We start from the raw sequence: 13,381 nt of genomic DNA, 5'->3' as shown, positions 1-13,381 counted from the left end.
TAATATAGATCAATTTCTCAAACAAAAAAAAAAATATGTTATTTAATTCTCACCACTTTCATTCCTCTGTTTGATTTTCACTTCTTCCTCTCCCCTCACCTTGTCATAAAACCAAAAGAGAATTTATTGGGTAGATAATTATTTAGTTGTATCATAAACACTTTTTCTAACCTACTTTTAATATTTCAAGTTTTTTTTCCCAAACATATTCAATACAATTTATAAAGTTTCAATAAAATTTGAAAAAAATAATATGTGCACACCCATTTGAACTTAGATCACGTTACTTTTACTTTTTATTGCCATTAAAGAATTTAAAAAGGTTAAAAATTTTTTAAGAATAGAAATGCTATTCATACTCGTTTTCCTTTATTTTTAGAACCTACGAAATTTTCCAAGAAAGAATAATCAATCCAATCCACAGGCACAAATTGGACTTGACTACATAAAAAGTCTAACGCAACACTTTAAATTTATATAATCAACTTCCAATACACAAAGCCAAACAACCAAAAACTTCCATTGCAATGGTTTTTGACAAACAGCAAAGAATTGAAATGATTTTTGCTTGAAGCCAAGAATTTCAATGAATATGATTGATCATATTATAATTTTGCACATACGAAAAATTTATACTATAATTTTTAGATACAAATAGGTGTAAGTACCGAGTAGGCAAGTATGTGCATTGACCATTTTTTTTAGACAATAATAACATTTGTATAATCTAATCTATTATATTTTATTGTTCAAAACGGATTTAATCCATTTTTTATGCTCACTTTGGCTCAGTGGTTAAGCATGTGCATTGAGTGGCTATAAGTATATTGGAAGTAAGTAAAACAACACATGGGATCCTCAGTATCACTTTTCTAGTAACAATTCAGTGTCATTTTTATATTTATGTCAAGTATTCTGTTTATTTAATTTATCATGTATTACTAGTTATTTAAATTTCTTTTATCATCACATGATAAATAGGATTGACACTGAATTTGACACCTAGTAATGACATAGAAGATTCCAACTGGGGGAGTGTTAAGCAGACAAATATTTGAAAGGGTGGTTGGGATTTGGGTTCGGGAAGCCGTTTGTTTGGCTGCCCCTTTTTACTTGGCTTTCCCTCTCCTCCCCCTCTTCAAATTCCAGCCACATCTTCCAATGTAGCGCTCTACTACTCAGAGACGGAATCCGCAGTAGAAGTTTCTGAACTGAAAAAGGAAAGCTAATCTCAGGGAGATAGACAGAAAATAAGGTACGACGGCGTCCAAGATGCAGAGTATCGCTGTTCTCCAGACCGAGAATAACTTCGCAACCGGAGGTAAATTTTCTTCCTTATCATCTCAATCTCTCTCTCTCTCTCTCTCTCTCTCGCTCTTTTTTCCTTTGTTTCAATTAATCTGAATTTCTATCTACATTTCAACGGAATAGTAGTGTATCGTTCTTAATTGGTGCATAACATTAGGAAATCTTGTTATCTTTTGTTGTTTCCCCTCTTTAATAATCGAACCACTTTAAGAAAAAAAAACCTAGCTTGGGAATTTATTTTGCCCTAATACACATTGTGGGTTTCGTAAATTTTGGTAATTTATTATATTTAGCTAAGAGAATTGGAGGTTTTGGTGTAATTTGTGTAAAATTCCACGATTTTTCTGCTAGCAGTTTGGGCTTTAGAATTGCTGGCTTTGTCTGAATCTTTATCTCTTCTATATTTAATGGATATCTGAGGATCATTTAATAGCTGAAACCTAATAAATCTGCCAACGCTTACAGTCATGAGTGTAGAGTTAACTAAATATGGTAACCTCTTTATGAATAACTTTTTAAGGACTTTTATGCTAATTCTTCGCATTCAAAAAGGAGAGAAATGGAAGAAACATTATTTTCTGGTATTAGAGACACCTGCGGGAAAGAAGATGGTAGCCAGTTACTGACCCCAGGTAGTACGAGATGAGATTGTATTGTAACTGAGCAGGGTTCAATTATCATAATAGATTGAATTTTGTAGTTTTGAACTGATACATTGTTCTTTTGATTGACTAAGTGGCAATTTGGGAGCCATGCAGTTTGTTTTTCTTGTTTTTATTTTCTTATAATCCAAACCTGAAAAGGATTTGTTTTTTCTCTTACGAGTGATTGTTTGGTTTTCCAAAGATTAAAATTTTCCAGAGATTGATTGCTTGGTTTTCCAAAGGTCAATTTCTTTAACCCAAGAAAATAATAATATTAAACTGAAAAACAACAAAAATGTTAAACTTGGGAAACTATTGTTTATTTACATGGCTTGGAAGTTGAAATTGCTAGAAACAAGAAGCTCACTTTCTCTGGCAAGCATCGACAGCTCCTCTCTCTCTCTCTCTCTCTCTGAGTTTCTCCCTATTGTATGTGCTCCATGGTTTCTAGCTTCTAAGTCTCCACCACCACTCAGTATCCTCTACCTGCGACCATCAACTGTATCTTCTCTTACAAATTGAACTTATCAGCATTTATTTGAATTCAAATTGGCCCACCTGAAACTGTAAAATGACCAACACTACAGGCATCATAGTGAGTTGCAGTTCTATCTGCTTTGGAAAATATGGAAGTGACTCAGCATGGAATGCAAAGAAAGTTAACTTGATGTCATTCGTAGTGGAGGATGAACAAATTTCATGGGGAAACAAGTCACTACATATGAATAGTGGTTGTTCACTTGTGATCTATTTTATGAAGATTTGCCTGCTGGTCTGTAGAGGGGTTTGGAAGAGATTAAGAGGAGAGATGTTGAACCTATATGATGCGTAGACATATGATTTTGCTTCAATGAGATTAAGTCAATTATAAAACAGAAGCTGCAGTCAGATGCGACTTAATTTTTGCTTTTTCTCTATCACAATCAGTTATCCAGTCTACTTGAATACATGTAAAGTGCAAAATAGGAGGTTCTAAAACAGGCCCTGAGTTTTATTTACCGTGACCCCTTTTTTTGGCTTTATATGGGGCTGAATTTGTTCGTCAACTTGTTTTCTTTGTTACCGGGGCTAGCTCAACATAAGATACAAAAAGCAACAAAGGCTCCATCCGGAAACACATCAAGGAAAATGCTTGCAGATATCAGCAACTTGCCTCAGCAAAATAAGACTTTAATACAAGATGGTAATTCTCAAGTTGTGCCAATTACTACTAAAGAGTATGTTGACCAGCTCCAAAAGGTAATTTTCTTTGAATTACTAGAAGAAATACTTTTTGAATGTATTCGATGTTGAAGTTTTATCCCATTTTGTCTGCTTTGAACTGTGAATCAGGAAAACATGGCTCTTATGAAGATAGTAGCAGAAAGAAAGTATCCTTTTTGATTAACTTTCTCATCATCTATTACCTTTCCTGCTCAATTTATTTATTTTAACTTCCCTTTGTGTTTGTAGTCATTTTGTACCTCCCATTGCTTCTTATCTCATCTTATGTCCTTAACTGCATCCAACAGTAAACTAATTGAAGTGACTGGGATTGAGTTACAGAAACTGAAGGTAAATATGCAGAAAATGCAGATACAGAACTTGCAGTTAGCTCAATCAAACAGCCAAATGCTGATGGTGTGTTTTCTTTGTTATCCAATTTTGTATTAGGTTACTTTCTCTATTTTGTGATCATCACAATTTTCAATTACTTGAATCTGCAGGATCTCAATTCTGGTAAAGATAGGGTAAGTACTTATACATGCTTAAGAACATGTGACCTCATTAAATATTTCAGTTGAAATGTTATAGTCTTTGGTTGATTTCAGCTAAAAGCATTACAACATGAACTTGGATGCCTTAATGGTGTGCTTAAAGCAAAGAATGTTGAAGTTCAGGTCTGTGCAGCGTGCCCCTTATTAAATTGAGCTGTCCAGGTCGAAATGGCTTTTTTTTTTTTTGTGGGTGCTTGCCTCACCCATTTGGTTTTCTTGTTTTTCAGAAACTGAAAGTGCAAGTGAGAAAACGTGAAATAGTTGATGATGAGGTACATAAGCAAGATTCTGTGTAAGCATGTATTGTACGGTTGCAAATGGTGTTTCCTTATGATTTGTGTCTTTGCTTACAAATGTCCCTTCAATTTATTAAAAGGTGAAACAGTCTAATAGTGATGCAGCAGAGGAGTCCAAGCTATGTAGAAATGATGATAAACTTGGAAATGCTAATAGGAGGCCGGAATCAAAGAGTTAGTAGATTCCTGATAACATCATTGTTAGATTGAAAACTAAGCATAAATTGTTTTGCTAATGGGATTACGATATTGGTTTTCTGTATGTTTAGGCTGTTCTTTACTGGCTCAATCGAAGGATATAAATGAAAATAAGAGGTTTGTTTGTGCATGTTAAGCTACAGCTGCCTAATAGTATTTGATCCCAGCTAGTTCTCAAATTTAGTTTGCAAAATAAATCCTTTTATGCACTTGTGTTGTCTTAACAGGACATGTACGAGAAGGAAGTCTGCTAGGTTTGAGCGTGAAGAACTAAAACCTGATGAACGTTTGTTTGACATGGAAGATGTGACTGTTTCTGTATGCCAACCAACTCAGGATTCACTTCAAGAAAATGTTTCTACTGCTGCATTCAATGATGTGCATGGAAATGAGGTTGAAACTAAGAGGTTTGTCCGTTCAAGTTAAAGTTTCCTGCTAGAGTTGTATGTTTCACATTTTATATAATCAAGCGCAGTGGGACCAACAATTGTTTCAATGATGGCTTTGCAGGCCTTGTGCAAGAAGACAGTCCGCTAGGTTTAAATGTGAAAAACCAAAACCTTCTGACGATATTTCTGACAGGAAAGATGCAGAAATTTCTTCATGTTTGTTGAGAGATGATAAGATGGAGGAAGAGGGTTTAAATTCCACAAGCTCATTTAAAAATGAAGAGAAAGAAGGCATTTCTGCTCCTGTATTTGACGCTCAAGGGTCCAGAAGATCTTCCATGAATAGGCCTTTGCGCCAAGCAGCTAAGAAGGTTCAAACTTATAAGGAAATTCCTGTAAATATAAAAATGCGTAGGAGCGAGTGAATCAGTGCTTTGGTGTTCTTGCCTCTAGATTGGTGCCGTAGCAAGTAGCTGTTCTACCGAAGCCTCAGATTCTTGGAATGCATATTTTGTAAACATGTACTTTTTCTCAGTGCTTAGCACTCATCTTTTGCAAGCTTAGCAGTAACTTTTTTTTTTTTTTTTTTTTTCTCTTAATCATTATATCAAGAAAGACAATGGAAATATATAAAAAGTGTATTTGACGACATCCATGGCTGTCTTCGACAGACGAAATTGCTGCAATTCTGTGGAGCTTTTATATGTAGGTTTTAATGATGCTTATCTTTTCATTTTGCTGAATAATGTTTGGACCGAAGCTACAGGTGTGCGTATTCCATCCTTGGGCTGTAATCGAACCGAGCTGCTCGCGAGGAGCTCGGTCAAAAGCTTGACTCGAACTCGGTTTGGTCAAACCGAGTTCGAGTCAAGTTCGAGCAGCTCGATAAGGCTATCTCGTTCGAGTTCGAGCATCCTATTTGTATGTCGAGTCGAGCTCGAGTATGACGATATTCGAGCTCGATTCGATTCGATTACAATCCTATTCCATCCTCGCTTAAATGTGGCCCGTATGATTTGGTTAAGTAGCCCATTTTGGGCCTTCAACGCAGCAAAGCCCTTGCTCTTTAATTTGACCAAGTTCAGTGTGGGATCTCCGTTGGTCCAACTAAGATATTTCTGAACTTACTCTCAATCTGTTATCAAATAACAAGTCCCAGACCTCCCCCAAAAAAAAAAAAAGATTTGGCATCTTTTTATTTAAAAAAAAATAAAAAGAGATTTAGTGTGTGTGTGTGTTTGTTTTTTTTTTGTTTGAGATTTAGTGTTCTTGGTTTCTTTGTTTAAAAAAATCTTTTATTTGTCGATTTCTTTTATGTTTCTAACGCATGTAAGGATATATTTCGACTCCAAAATGAGAATATAAAGCAAAATATGCAGCATGTCCAATTTCAGAAAGAGAGGATTGAATTGGCGCCCAGCTCTCTGTGGGTTTTGGCCTCAGGTATTCTTCTCTTTCTGCGTCAACCATTTCAAGACGCCAGTAGCCTATAGAATGTACTGCAATTGAAGAAAGTGCCTTAGTTTAAACTCTTCCCGAGTAGAAGCCAGCCGAATTAAGCTGTTGTGCTTCAAACTCCACAAAATTTCTACGAGGAAAAGAAAAACCTGATGATCACGCTTAAGGTCAGAAGGATTAAAGTCAAAAAAGGGTGCAGATTACTGCATTTTTTTGGCCTTTTTATCTCAAGAGAATACAAATTTGAGTTACTCTTTGAAAGCAATAGTGCGATAGTTGATTCTCGAGCATGAGCTTATAAGTTAACGTTTTGTGAGAGTCAAGTGTACAGTTTACACAGATTAGGGATCAACAACCATCGTCACATGCAATATTGGAAAGGAGTCGACAGAAAGGCTCATCTTCAAGAAAATTCATTCTACGCAATGGACTAACGCCATAAAACCGCGTGTTTCCGCACGATGGAAATCAAAATAATAGAATAGGAAATCATTAAAATTATATCGAAGCTGTAAAATCCTCTACTCTACTAAAGAGATGAACAAAAATATATGATCAGACTCCAATCTTCGATCTGCTGCCTTTTGGGATCCCATTCATCATCTGATTTCCTTAGCTTTCTAAGAAATTCCTCACAGTGATTATATTTACTGTGAGGAATTCGCTCTCATTTCGTTCTGATCTTTTTACTATACAAATAACTGAAAATAATACAAAAAAAAAAAAAACCCATAAAACAGTGTTCAAAGTTTTGAACTCTTACATTGTCCTTTAATTGTAAAATGGGTACACTTCAGCTCATTTTGATACTTTGAAAAACGCGGAAAGGCGATGACTGAGGCTAAAATGGGAGTGCACGTGTCAATTTCGTAAATATGACTAAAGAAGAACCAGGCCGCCAGGCCAATTTGAATACCATATAAGGCTATAATTATACCTAAGCAGTGGAAATAGGAGAAAATATGTGCAGCACGCTGGCTCACAACTCAGGACTGCTAGTACAGGGTCCGATATACAGCCTCACAAACTTCCTTTCACATTTTCGGGGACACCAATATTGTTGGCGAATTGAAGAGAATTCGCTGGGATTAACTATTCAATGGTTTACTTAGAGGAAGGCCTGCATACGAGTCCAATTTTGGAGTCTGATGTTCTAAACTTGGACATGTTCAGCACCTAGTTTTGGTAGCGGAGCAGCTCAATTAGGCCAGGCAACTTGCCAAATTTCATCATGATTCTTTTTTTTTTTTTCCCAACAAACGATTCATAGTAGAGACTTTTTATCACATCAATCCCAACGACATGCACGATGGAAAACCAACCTCCTAATCTAATGATAGATTAGCAATTTGCTTAGGTTAGTTGGTGCAGCCCTTTTCGCAGTCTCCTGCGAGCTTGCAAGTTTAAAGCCCTGTCCGAGGTTACGGTGCATTTATAAGCACTTTTAAGGTGTTTGATAATTAATTTCATATGTAATTTAAGGAGCCCAACTTTTGGTAAAAAGTGAAAGCACTTGTATCAGAAGTATTTCTTTATAAGTCGCCGCAATCCCAAGCCACATCTAAATAGGATATTTGGGATAGGCTGTACAACTATTGTGTGGAACAACATGATTGCTAAGCGACAGGATGTTGTTGGAACTAAATCTTCATGCCACTGGATATGTGAAATCCGCATTACACTAATCATACAAATATTAACAGGGGGAATTTACACTAAACCGGTACACAAATTATGGGATCCATTAACAAAATGTAATAAAAGGGGTGGGAGATTGTGGCATGGGCAACATGCCTGCTAAGTGGAGTTAGTTGACTATAGTTGCAGTGACGGGTAAAGAGAGATAATTGTTAGTTAAGCTATGATTAGAGAACAGATGAAATATGGGTGGAAGAAATCCCAAAATAAGTTTCGTTGTCCCCTTCTCTTTTCGTTGGATGAAAAAGGGGTGAAATAATCATTTTATTATTCACATGTGGAGGGATGAGCATAATAAGTTATACTACTTTACTGCAGGAAGGCTTAGCCAATGAGCAGTAGCCACAAACTATTGGCAGTGCTTTGGATTAATTATTGTGCTCGAGGATTCTTGTTCAAATTGTGCGAAACAATTTATGGTTGAGAGAGAGGAATTGAGGGTTTATGTTGGGTTAGTGTGCTACTTGGTTTCATGTGGTTTTTCGCTAGTGTTGTTTGTTCATCAGGAAGATGGGGGGGGGGGGGGGAAGATTGATGATTATTGAACTAATTACAGATAATTAGTGCGAGAAAATTTCATTTCATTTCATTTCATCCACTCAAGTGGTTTAAGGTCGAAGAAACGAGGAATTTTTTTTGTTCGACAACGTGAAATGGAGCAAACACATTACTTATACCATACGAATCATATTGACATATGTGTTGGATCGTGTGTTTTCTTTCTCGACTGCTTTGTCTTCATCCCATGAAATCAATGGTGCTATGATAGCCGAAACGTAAAATCTAACGTGACAGGCCAAGTCTAGCTAGTATGTGGAGTTCGGAGGACGGGAAATGCTTGGAGAGCTTTTAGCATGCGGAGCCCATCGAAATGTGTTTCTTTCTTTTCGCAGATGCGTCGTTTTTCTCGTCTGTCTAGCCACTCGGTCTTCGTAGGATCATGCAAATTTGCAGCGTAGCATGAGAAGCTGGCGCCGAAAATACCACTACGTTTCTGATAGTGAATTTGCTGTAGTTGAGAGAAAGGTGAAAGGGTCCCTGCTCCTGGCTCCTGCGCGTATATTTTCAACATCCAAACCCTTCTTAGTTCTTAATTACCACCAAGTTTCTGAGAGTGGAAATATATGCCCATTAAGAACAAAAGAAGACCAATGACATCAAGTTGTGCTTCTGGAACGATTTCATACTCCTCTGAATTCAAATGAAGGGGAAGATTTCGGACCTAGCATGCACAGCTCGATTCGGTCAGACACCTCGGAATAGTCTTATCATTTGGTTGAATTGCTTACATAGAGGGGAAAATTCAGTGCAATAACTGCACTCGGGATCATCATAAGAGAAGATTCAACTAGCTACGTACAAAATGCTCTGGCAATTCATAAATCGTAAAAATTGTAATTTAATATCAGTACAAACTGATCGACATAAAACGAGCAAAGAAACTCATATTTGGAGTTCTTCCCTGAAGCCTCAAATTTGAACACTAGCCCATTGTTGATATAGAAGAACGTAGGCGGCCACATCAAATCGAGTCATGCCAAGCTCTTGCTCAGCAATCACCATGCATGGCTGTTGGCTACTTAGCATCCAAAAAATAGATTCAGTTGATGCCCTGATGGCCATGGGACCCGGTCATGATATCACGCTATCGGGTCCCACACGCTAACGCGTGGTGCCATAGCATAGCGGCCCCCCCCCCCCACCCTACCCCACTCCCACTCTCGACCTCAAGGCTTAAAGAATAATGAGGTTTTCTTTTCTTTTCTCTCTCTTTTTTTATATTTTATTTTATATATAGATATATAGCAAGCAAATGGTCAAAACGGAAGCCGTTATTCTTTTTTCTCTCAAGAGGCAAAGAGCCACTTTGTTCTCCAAAAGCTCCTCATGGGGACCCTACCATTATCGCCAATTGAAAAGCACACCATACCTTAACTTCTCCTACCTCTCTACTATTTCAATTTCCTTTTTTTTTTTTTTTTTACATGTAATTTGAAGTTTTCAACCTTTTTTCTTAGTAGGATTAATCTAATTGGCCTATTTAATCGCGTTTTCGTGTCAATTCGGTTGTCCCACACGGATACAAATGGGGTCAGCTCCAACTAGTTCTAGATAACATATATAAAAAGGGTTTTCGGTCGATTAAATATGACAATAGACCCTGTTGAATTAAGCTTGTTAAACTAAGATTAACGCTTTAATTAAGTTTTCTCGAAGGATTTACAAAATCGATGGTGTAATTTATTCTATTGGGATTCGTATAAGATTTCCTGGTCATGTTAATTTTACTTTATAGGGGGTCAAAAAGGGCAACGAAAGTATATACTCTCAAAGGGCAAAAGTAGTGGATCAGATGTCTGTAATCATTTCGCCATTTCCGTCTCTGACCAAGATTATCTTGCATTAGCTCCTGCTCTGGACTACAATTCTGAATCTTTTTCAGTAACGAAGCTTGCTTTTTTTTTTTTTTTTTTTTTTGCTTCTTCTTCACAACGACAATCCCCTGTCAGAGACTCAGAATTGTGGGATTTTTCTGAATTGAGTTGAAACATTGGCCATGTACATATATAGATGACACCATCCTAGTTACCACGAGCAAGGTTGAAAACGGAGAGATTAAATTCACACACCTTCATTTGATATTCATGTATTAATAACTTGCATCACGAGTGTGTAAATTTAGGATGAAAGGTGTCAATTTAACCCCTTTCAAACTGAAACCCGTCGAGCCAAATTTATTCCCGAAATCTCGCCAATTTTGGAATCCATGGCACTCTCAACACATGAAATATACTGAAGAACTTGAGGGAAGTCCATGTTAAATTCATTTTAAGGTTCAAACTTTAAAAGAAAAATTAAAGGTGTGAACCTACGGAAAAATAAAGGAGCACCAGATCATAACACATCTTCACAAACCTGAAGTTCAACAATTGCAGACGGCCGTGTTGGATGCACAGTAGTTTAACATTTAATGGTGCGACAAGAACTGAGGCTTCACACACGCCGTGACTCGCCACGCAACTTGGTATTGGTAACCTGATAAAAGGGAAGCAGGAAAAAAAGAGATAAACTTTAGCCAATATCATGATTGACTTGTTGCATGGCTTATTAGTTGCCCTAAGCCAAGAAAAATGAATGAACATGTATCCTCTACTATGGGTTGGTAAAATTGAGATTTTGATACAATTGTTGTAGTTTTTAAACAATATGATGCATGCACATATAATAATGTTATTGTACTTGTGAATTTTGTTCGACTTAACCAATTTAATTTAATGTATAATAAAGGCAATCACATCTGTAAGTGCTCAGTAAATCATCATGAAAGATGCACGTAGTCGTAACAACTCTTTCAAATGTCAACCATAACTTGAGACGGTGAAAACATTTACTAGTAATCGTGGAAACTTCTTTTCTTTTTTTCATTCTATATAGCATAACATGAACTTTTAATCCTTAGGGTTTCACTATTGGTTTTTAAAAACCAAGCGCTCAGTGACATACAGCTTAATAGCTTCACTTCAACCTCAAGAAATACTCAATCTATATGAATAGTAGTAGCAAAACTGATGGATAGAATAAATTCTTGTGCAAGCAATGAGACCGCTCAAGTCGCCTTCAACACAAATACTTTGAGCTGGGCTCCAAAATTAGTCCTAAAAACGAGTGAAACTATTCATAACGTCTCACTATCTTGTCTTATTTGAAGGTTGGCCCATAAAATTAATGGTAATTGAGAAATAATTGTACTACTAATATTATTGTCTTCGTTATGAGTGTGCTATGTATACTTAGACTTCAACCCTCAGCCTCCAGTATGTTTTCAATCTTTCATACTCCCAATTCACACATTCCCGCCATACCCTCATAAAGGGCACTGCTGGTACTCCTAGTCCTATATATGGTCCTCCTCGTGTACTAAGAACCTAGTAGTACTCTAAAGATATGCACTAAACATCTTGGCTTTTCCATGCTTTTGCCTTTTGTGTTTTTGTCGAACCATATCCCATGAGGAAAAGAGAAAAAAAGCAACCAAATCGTACTATTAAAAACAGTACTATTCCACTTATTTATAAAGCCTTAGAAGAAGTGAAAAGCCCTCAATACACACTTCTCTTTATGTGCCATCCTTAGTTCAGAAACCACCAAAACAAGCAAAAGCAAGCATGGAAGATCAATGTAGTCCTCTTAATTGGGCTTTCTACTATCAAGAAGAGGTAAATTGGAACATCCCTTTCGGCCATTTACTCTTTAATTGGTTTTTTTTTTTTTTTTTGTCTCACTTCATTGATTTATAATGTGCATTGTCTTGATTGACAGCAGGGAATTGATGAGTTGAAGCATTCTCTCCTTTACACTACTCTGGAATTGGAAACCACAGTTCTTTCGGCTCGCGAGGAGCTTGCTAGAAAAGATGATGAACTTGTGCACCTCAAATCTCTCTTGACGAAAATCACTAGAGAGAGAGATGAAGCCATAGCAAAATGCCAAAGACTTATGCTGGAAAAACTTCTGCTTCAGCAGCAACAGTTGAAACAAAAACACGTCGAACCAGCTGCTGCTGCACCCTCAAGTGGAACTACTAGCAATGAAGATTTTGAACCAAGAAGGGGATCAGATTCCTATGCAGGACTTTCCTCTTCTGATTGTGATGAAAACGTCATTGCATCCCCTGCAGGTAAGGACTCTGCAGTATTGCTTCCCCTGCAGCCTGTATCACCACCTCCAGCTTTCGCAGACGTGACCGATAGAATTGTTCCCAAAAAGCCATTGCCGGAGAAAGGGAAGTTCTTGGAGGCAGTAATGGAAGCCGGGCCGCTTCTAAAAACACTTCTTTTGGCCGGACCACTTCCTCAGTGGCAGCACCCACCCCCACAACTCAGCACAATTGACATTCCTCCGGTGACCATTTCTTCTTCTCCCAGGCCAATGCTTCTACACCAGGACTCCTGTCTCAGTACTTGTACCGGTGGAGGTGGTGGTTTGAGTAAGAAAAGAGTGCTTGTCAACGGTGATCAATGCTGTGATTCTTCACCACCCAATTCCAAGTATCAAAGAGTTGTTCACCAATCATCATTGACCAACATCTAGCTAGTGCTGCTCATCATAATTAGTTGCCTTATCCATCCTTTTCATACTGTCAAAGCATGAAAAGTAACAGCATGAATTGGATGGCTATTATGCCTAATTGAAAGCTTGTATATTAGTGGTTTGTCTTAGATACTAAGGATCCTAACTTAATCAGGAGAGAAAATTGATGGGACTTGGCTTAATCAAGTCCTCTTTTTCATCCTTTTGTTTTTGATGGAGACTTGATCATTTTTTCCTTTTTGGGTTTTTTTTTTCAATCCTACTATAGCCTATAGCAGCCACTACTCTAGTTTAGATATTTTCTCCCTAGATTATGAACTGGGGTCTCCAAATTCTCCAAAAGGGTGGGGAATTCTATATGCATACTATATCTTTTTGCTTTTACATGAGGATATGGCAGTGTATCTCTTGATAGATTATGTTGCAGTGGACCTGCAGTCATGATTAACAAGATGATTTTATTAATGGAAGTAAAGTTGTGCTGCTTATATGTATATATGCTATTCCTAATTGCTTTTGTCTCTAGGTCACTGGTGCTAACC

At 37.2% G+C, this 13,381-nt stretch overlaps 2 protein-coding genes across 4 annotated transcripts; both read left to right on the top strand.

Annotated features, from left to right (window-relative positions):
- Positions 1–1,133: 1,133 nt before the first annotated feature.
- LOC113725758 (uncharacterized) lies at positions 1,134–5,243 on the top strand. Of its 2 annotated transcripts, XM_027249106.2 has the most exons (11): positions 1,134–1,321; positions 3,025–3,191; positions 3,285–3,322; positions 3,464–3,572; positions 3,659–3,682; positions 3,764–3,832; positions 3,937–3,981; positions 4,086–4,179; positions 4,275–4,320; positions 4,431–4,610; positions 4,714–5,243. In XM_027249106.2, the coding sequence occupies exons 1-11, from the start codon at positions 1,273–1,275 to the stop codon at positions 5,015–5,017; spliced, it is 1,125 nt and encodes a 374-aa protein (XP_027104907.1). In that variant the 5' UTR covers positions 1,134–1,272; the 3' UTR covers positions 5,018–5,243. The 2 variants fall into 2 exon arrangements, with proteins under 2 accessions (XP_027104907.1, XP_071930256.1); XM_072074155.1 differs by lacking the exons at positions 4,086–4,179; positions 4,275–4,320 and having other exon boundaries at positions 3,937–4,001.
- Positions 5,244–11,706: 6,463 nt separating this feature from the next.
- Positions 11,707–13,333, top strand: LOC113725757 (uncharacterized). 2 transcript variants are annotated; one of them, XM_027249103.2, is made up of 2 exons: positions 11,707–11,965; positions 12,069–13,333. In XM_027249103.2, the coding sequence occupies exons 1-2, from the start codon at positions 11,915–11,917 to the stop codon at positions 12,837–12,839; spliced, it is 822 nt and encodes a 273-aa protein (XP_027104904.1). In that variant the 5' UTR covers positions 11,707–11,914; the 3' UTR covers positions 12,840–13,333. The 2 variants fall into 2 exon arrangements, with proteins under 2 accessions (XP_027104904.1, XP_027104905.1); XM_027249104.2 differs by having other exon boundaries at positions 11,708–11,965; positions 12,072–13,333.
- Positions 13,334–13,381: the final 48 nt, after the last annotated feature.

Source organism: Coffea arabica, chromosome 2c (assembly GCF_036785885.1).
Source record: "Coffea arabica cultivar ET-39 chromosome 2c, Coffea Arabica ET-39 HiFi, whole genome shotgun sequence".
NCBI lineage: Eukaryota > Viridiplantae > Streptophyta > Magnoliopsida > Gentianales > Rubiaceae > Coffea > Coffea arabica.
The sequence above is the reverse complement of the archived record's forward strand: the minus strand, read 5'-3'. Positions and strand labels throughout refer to the sequence as shown.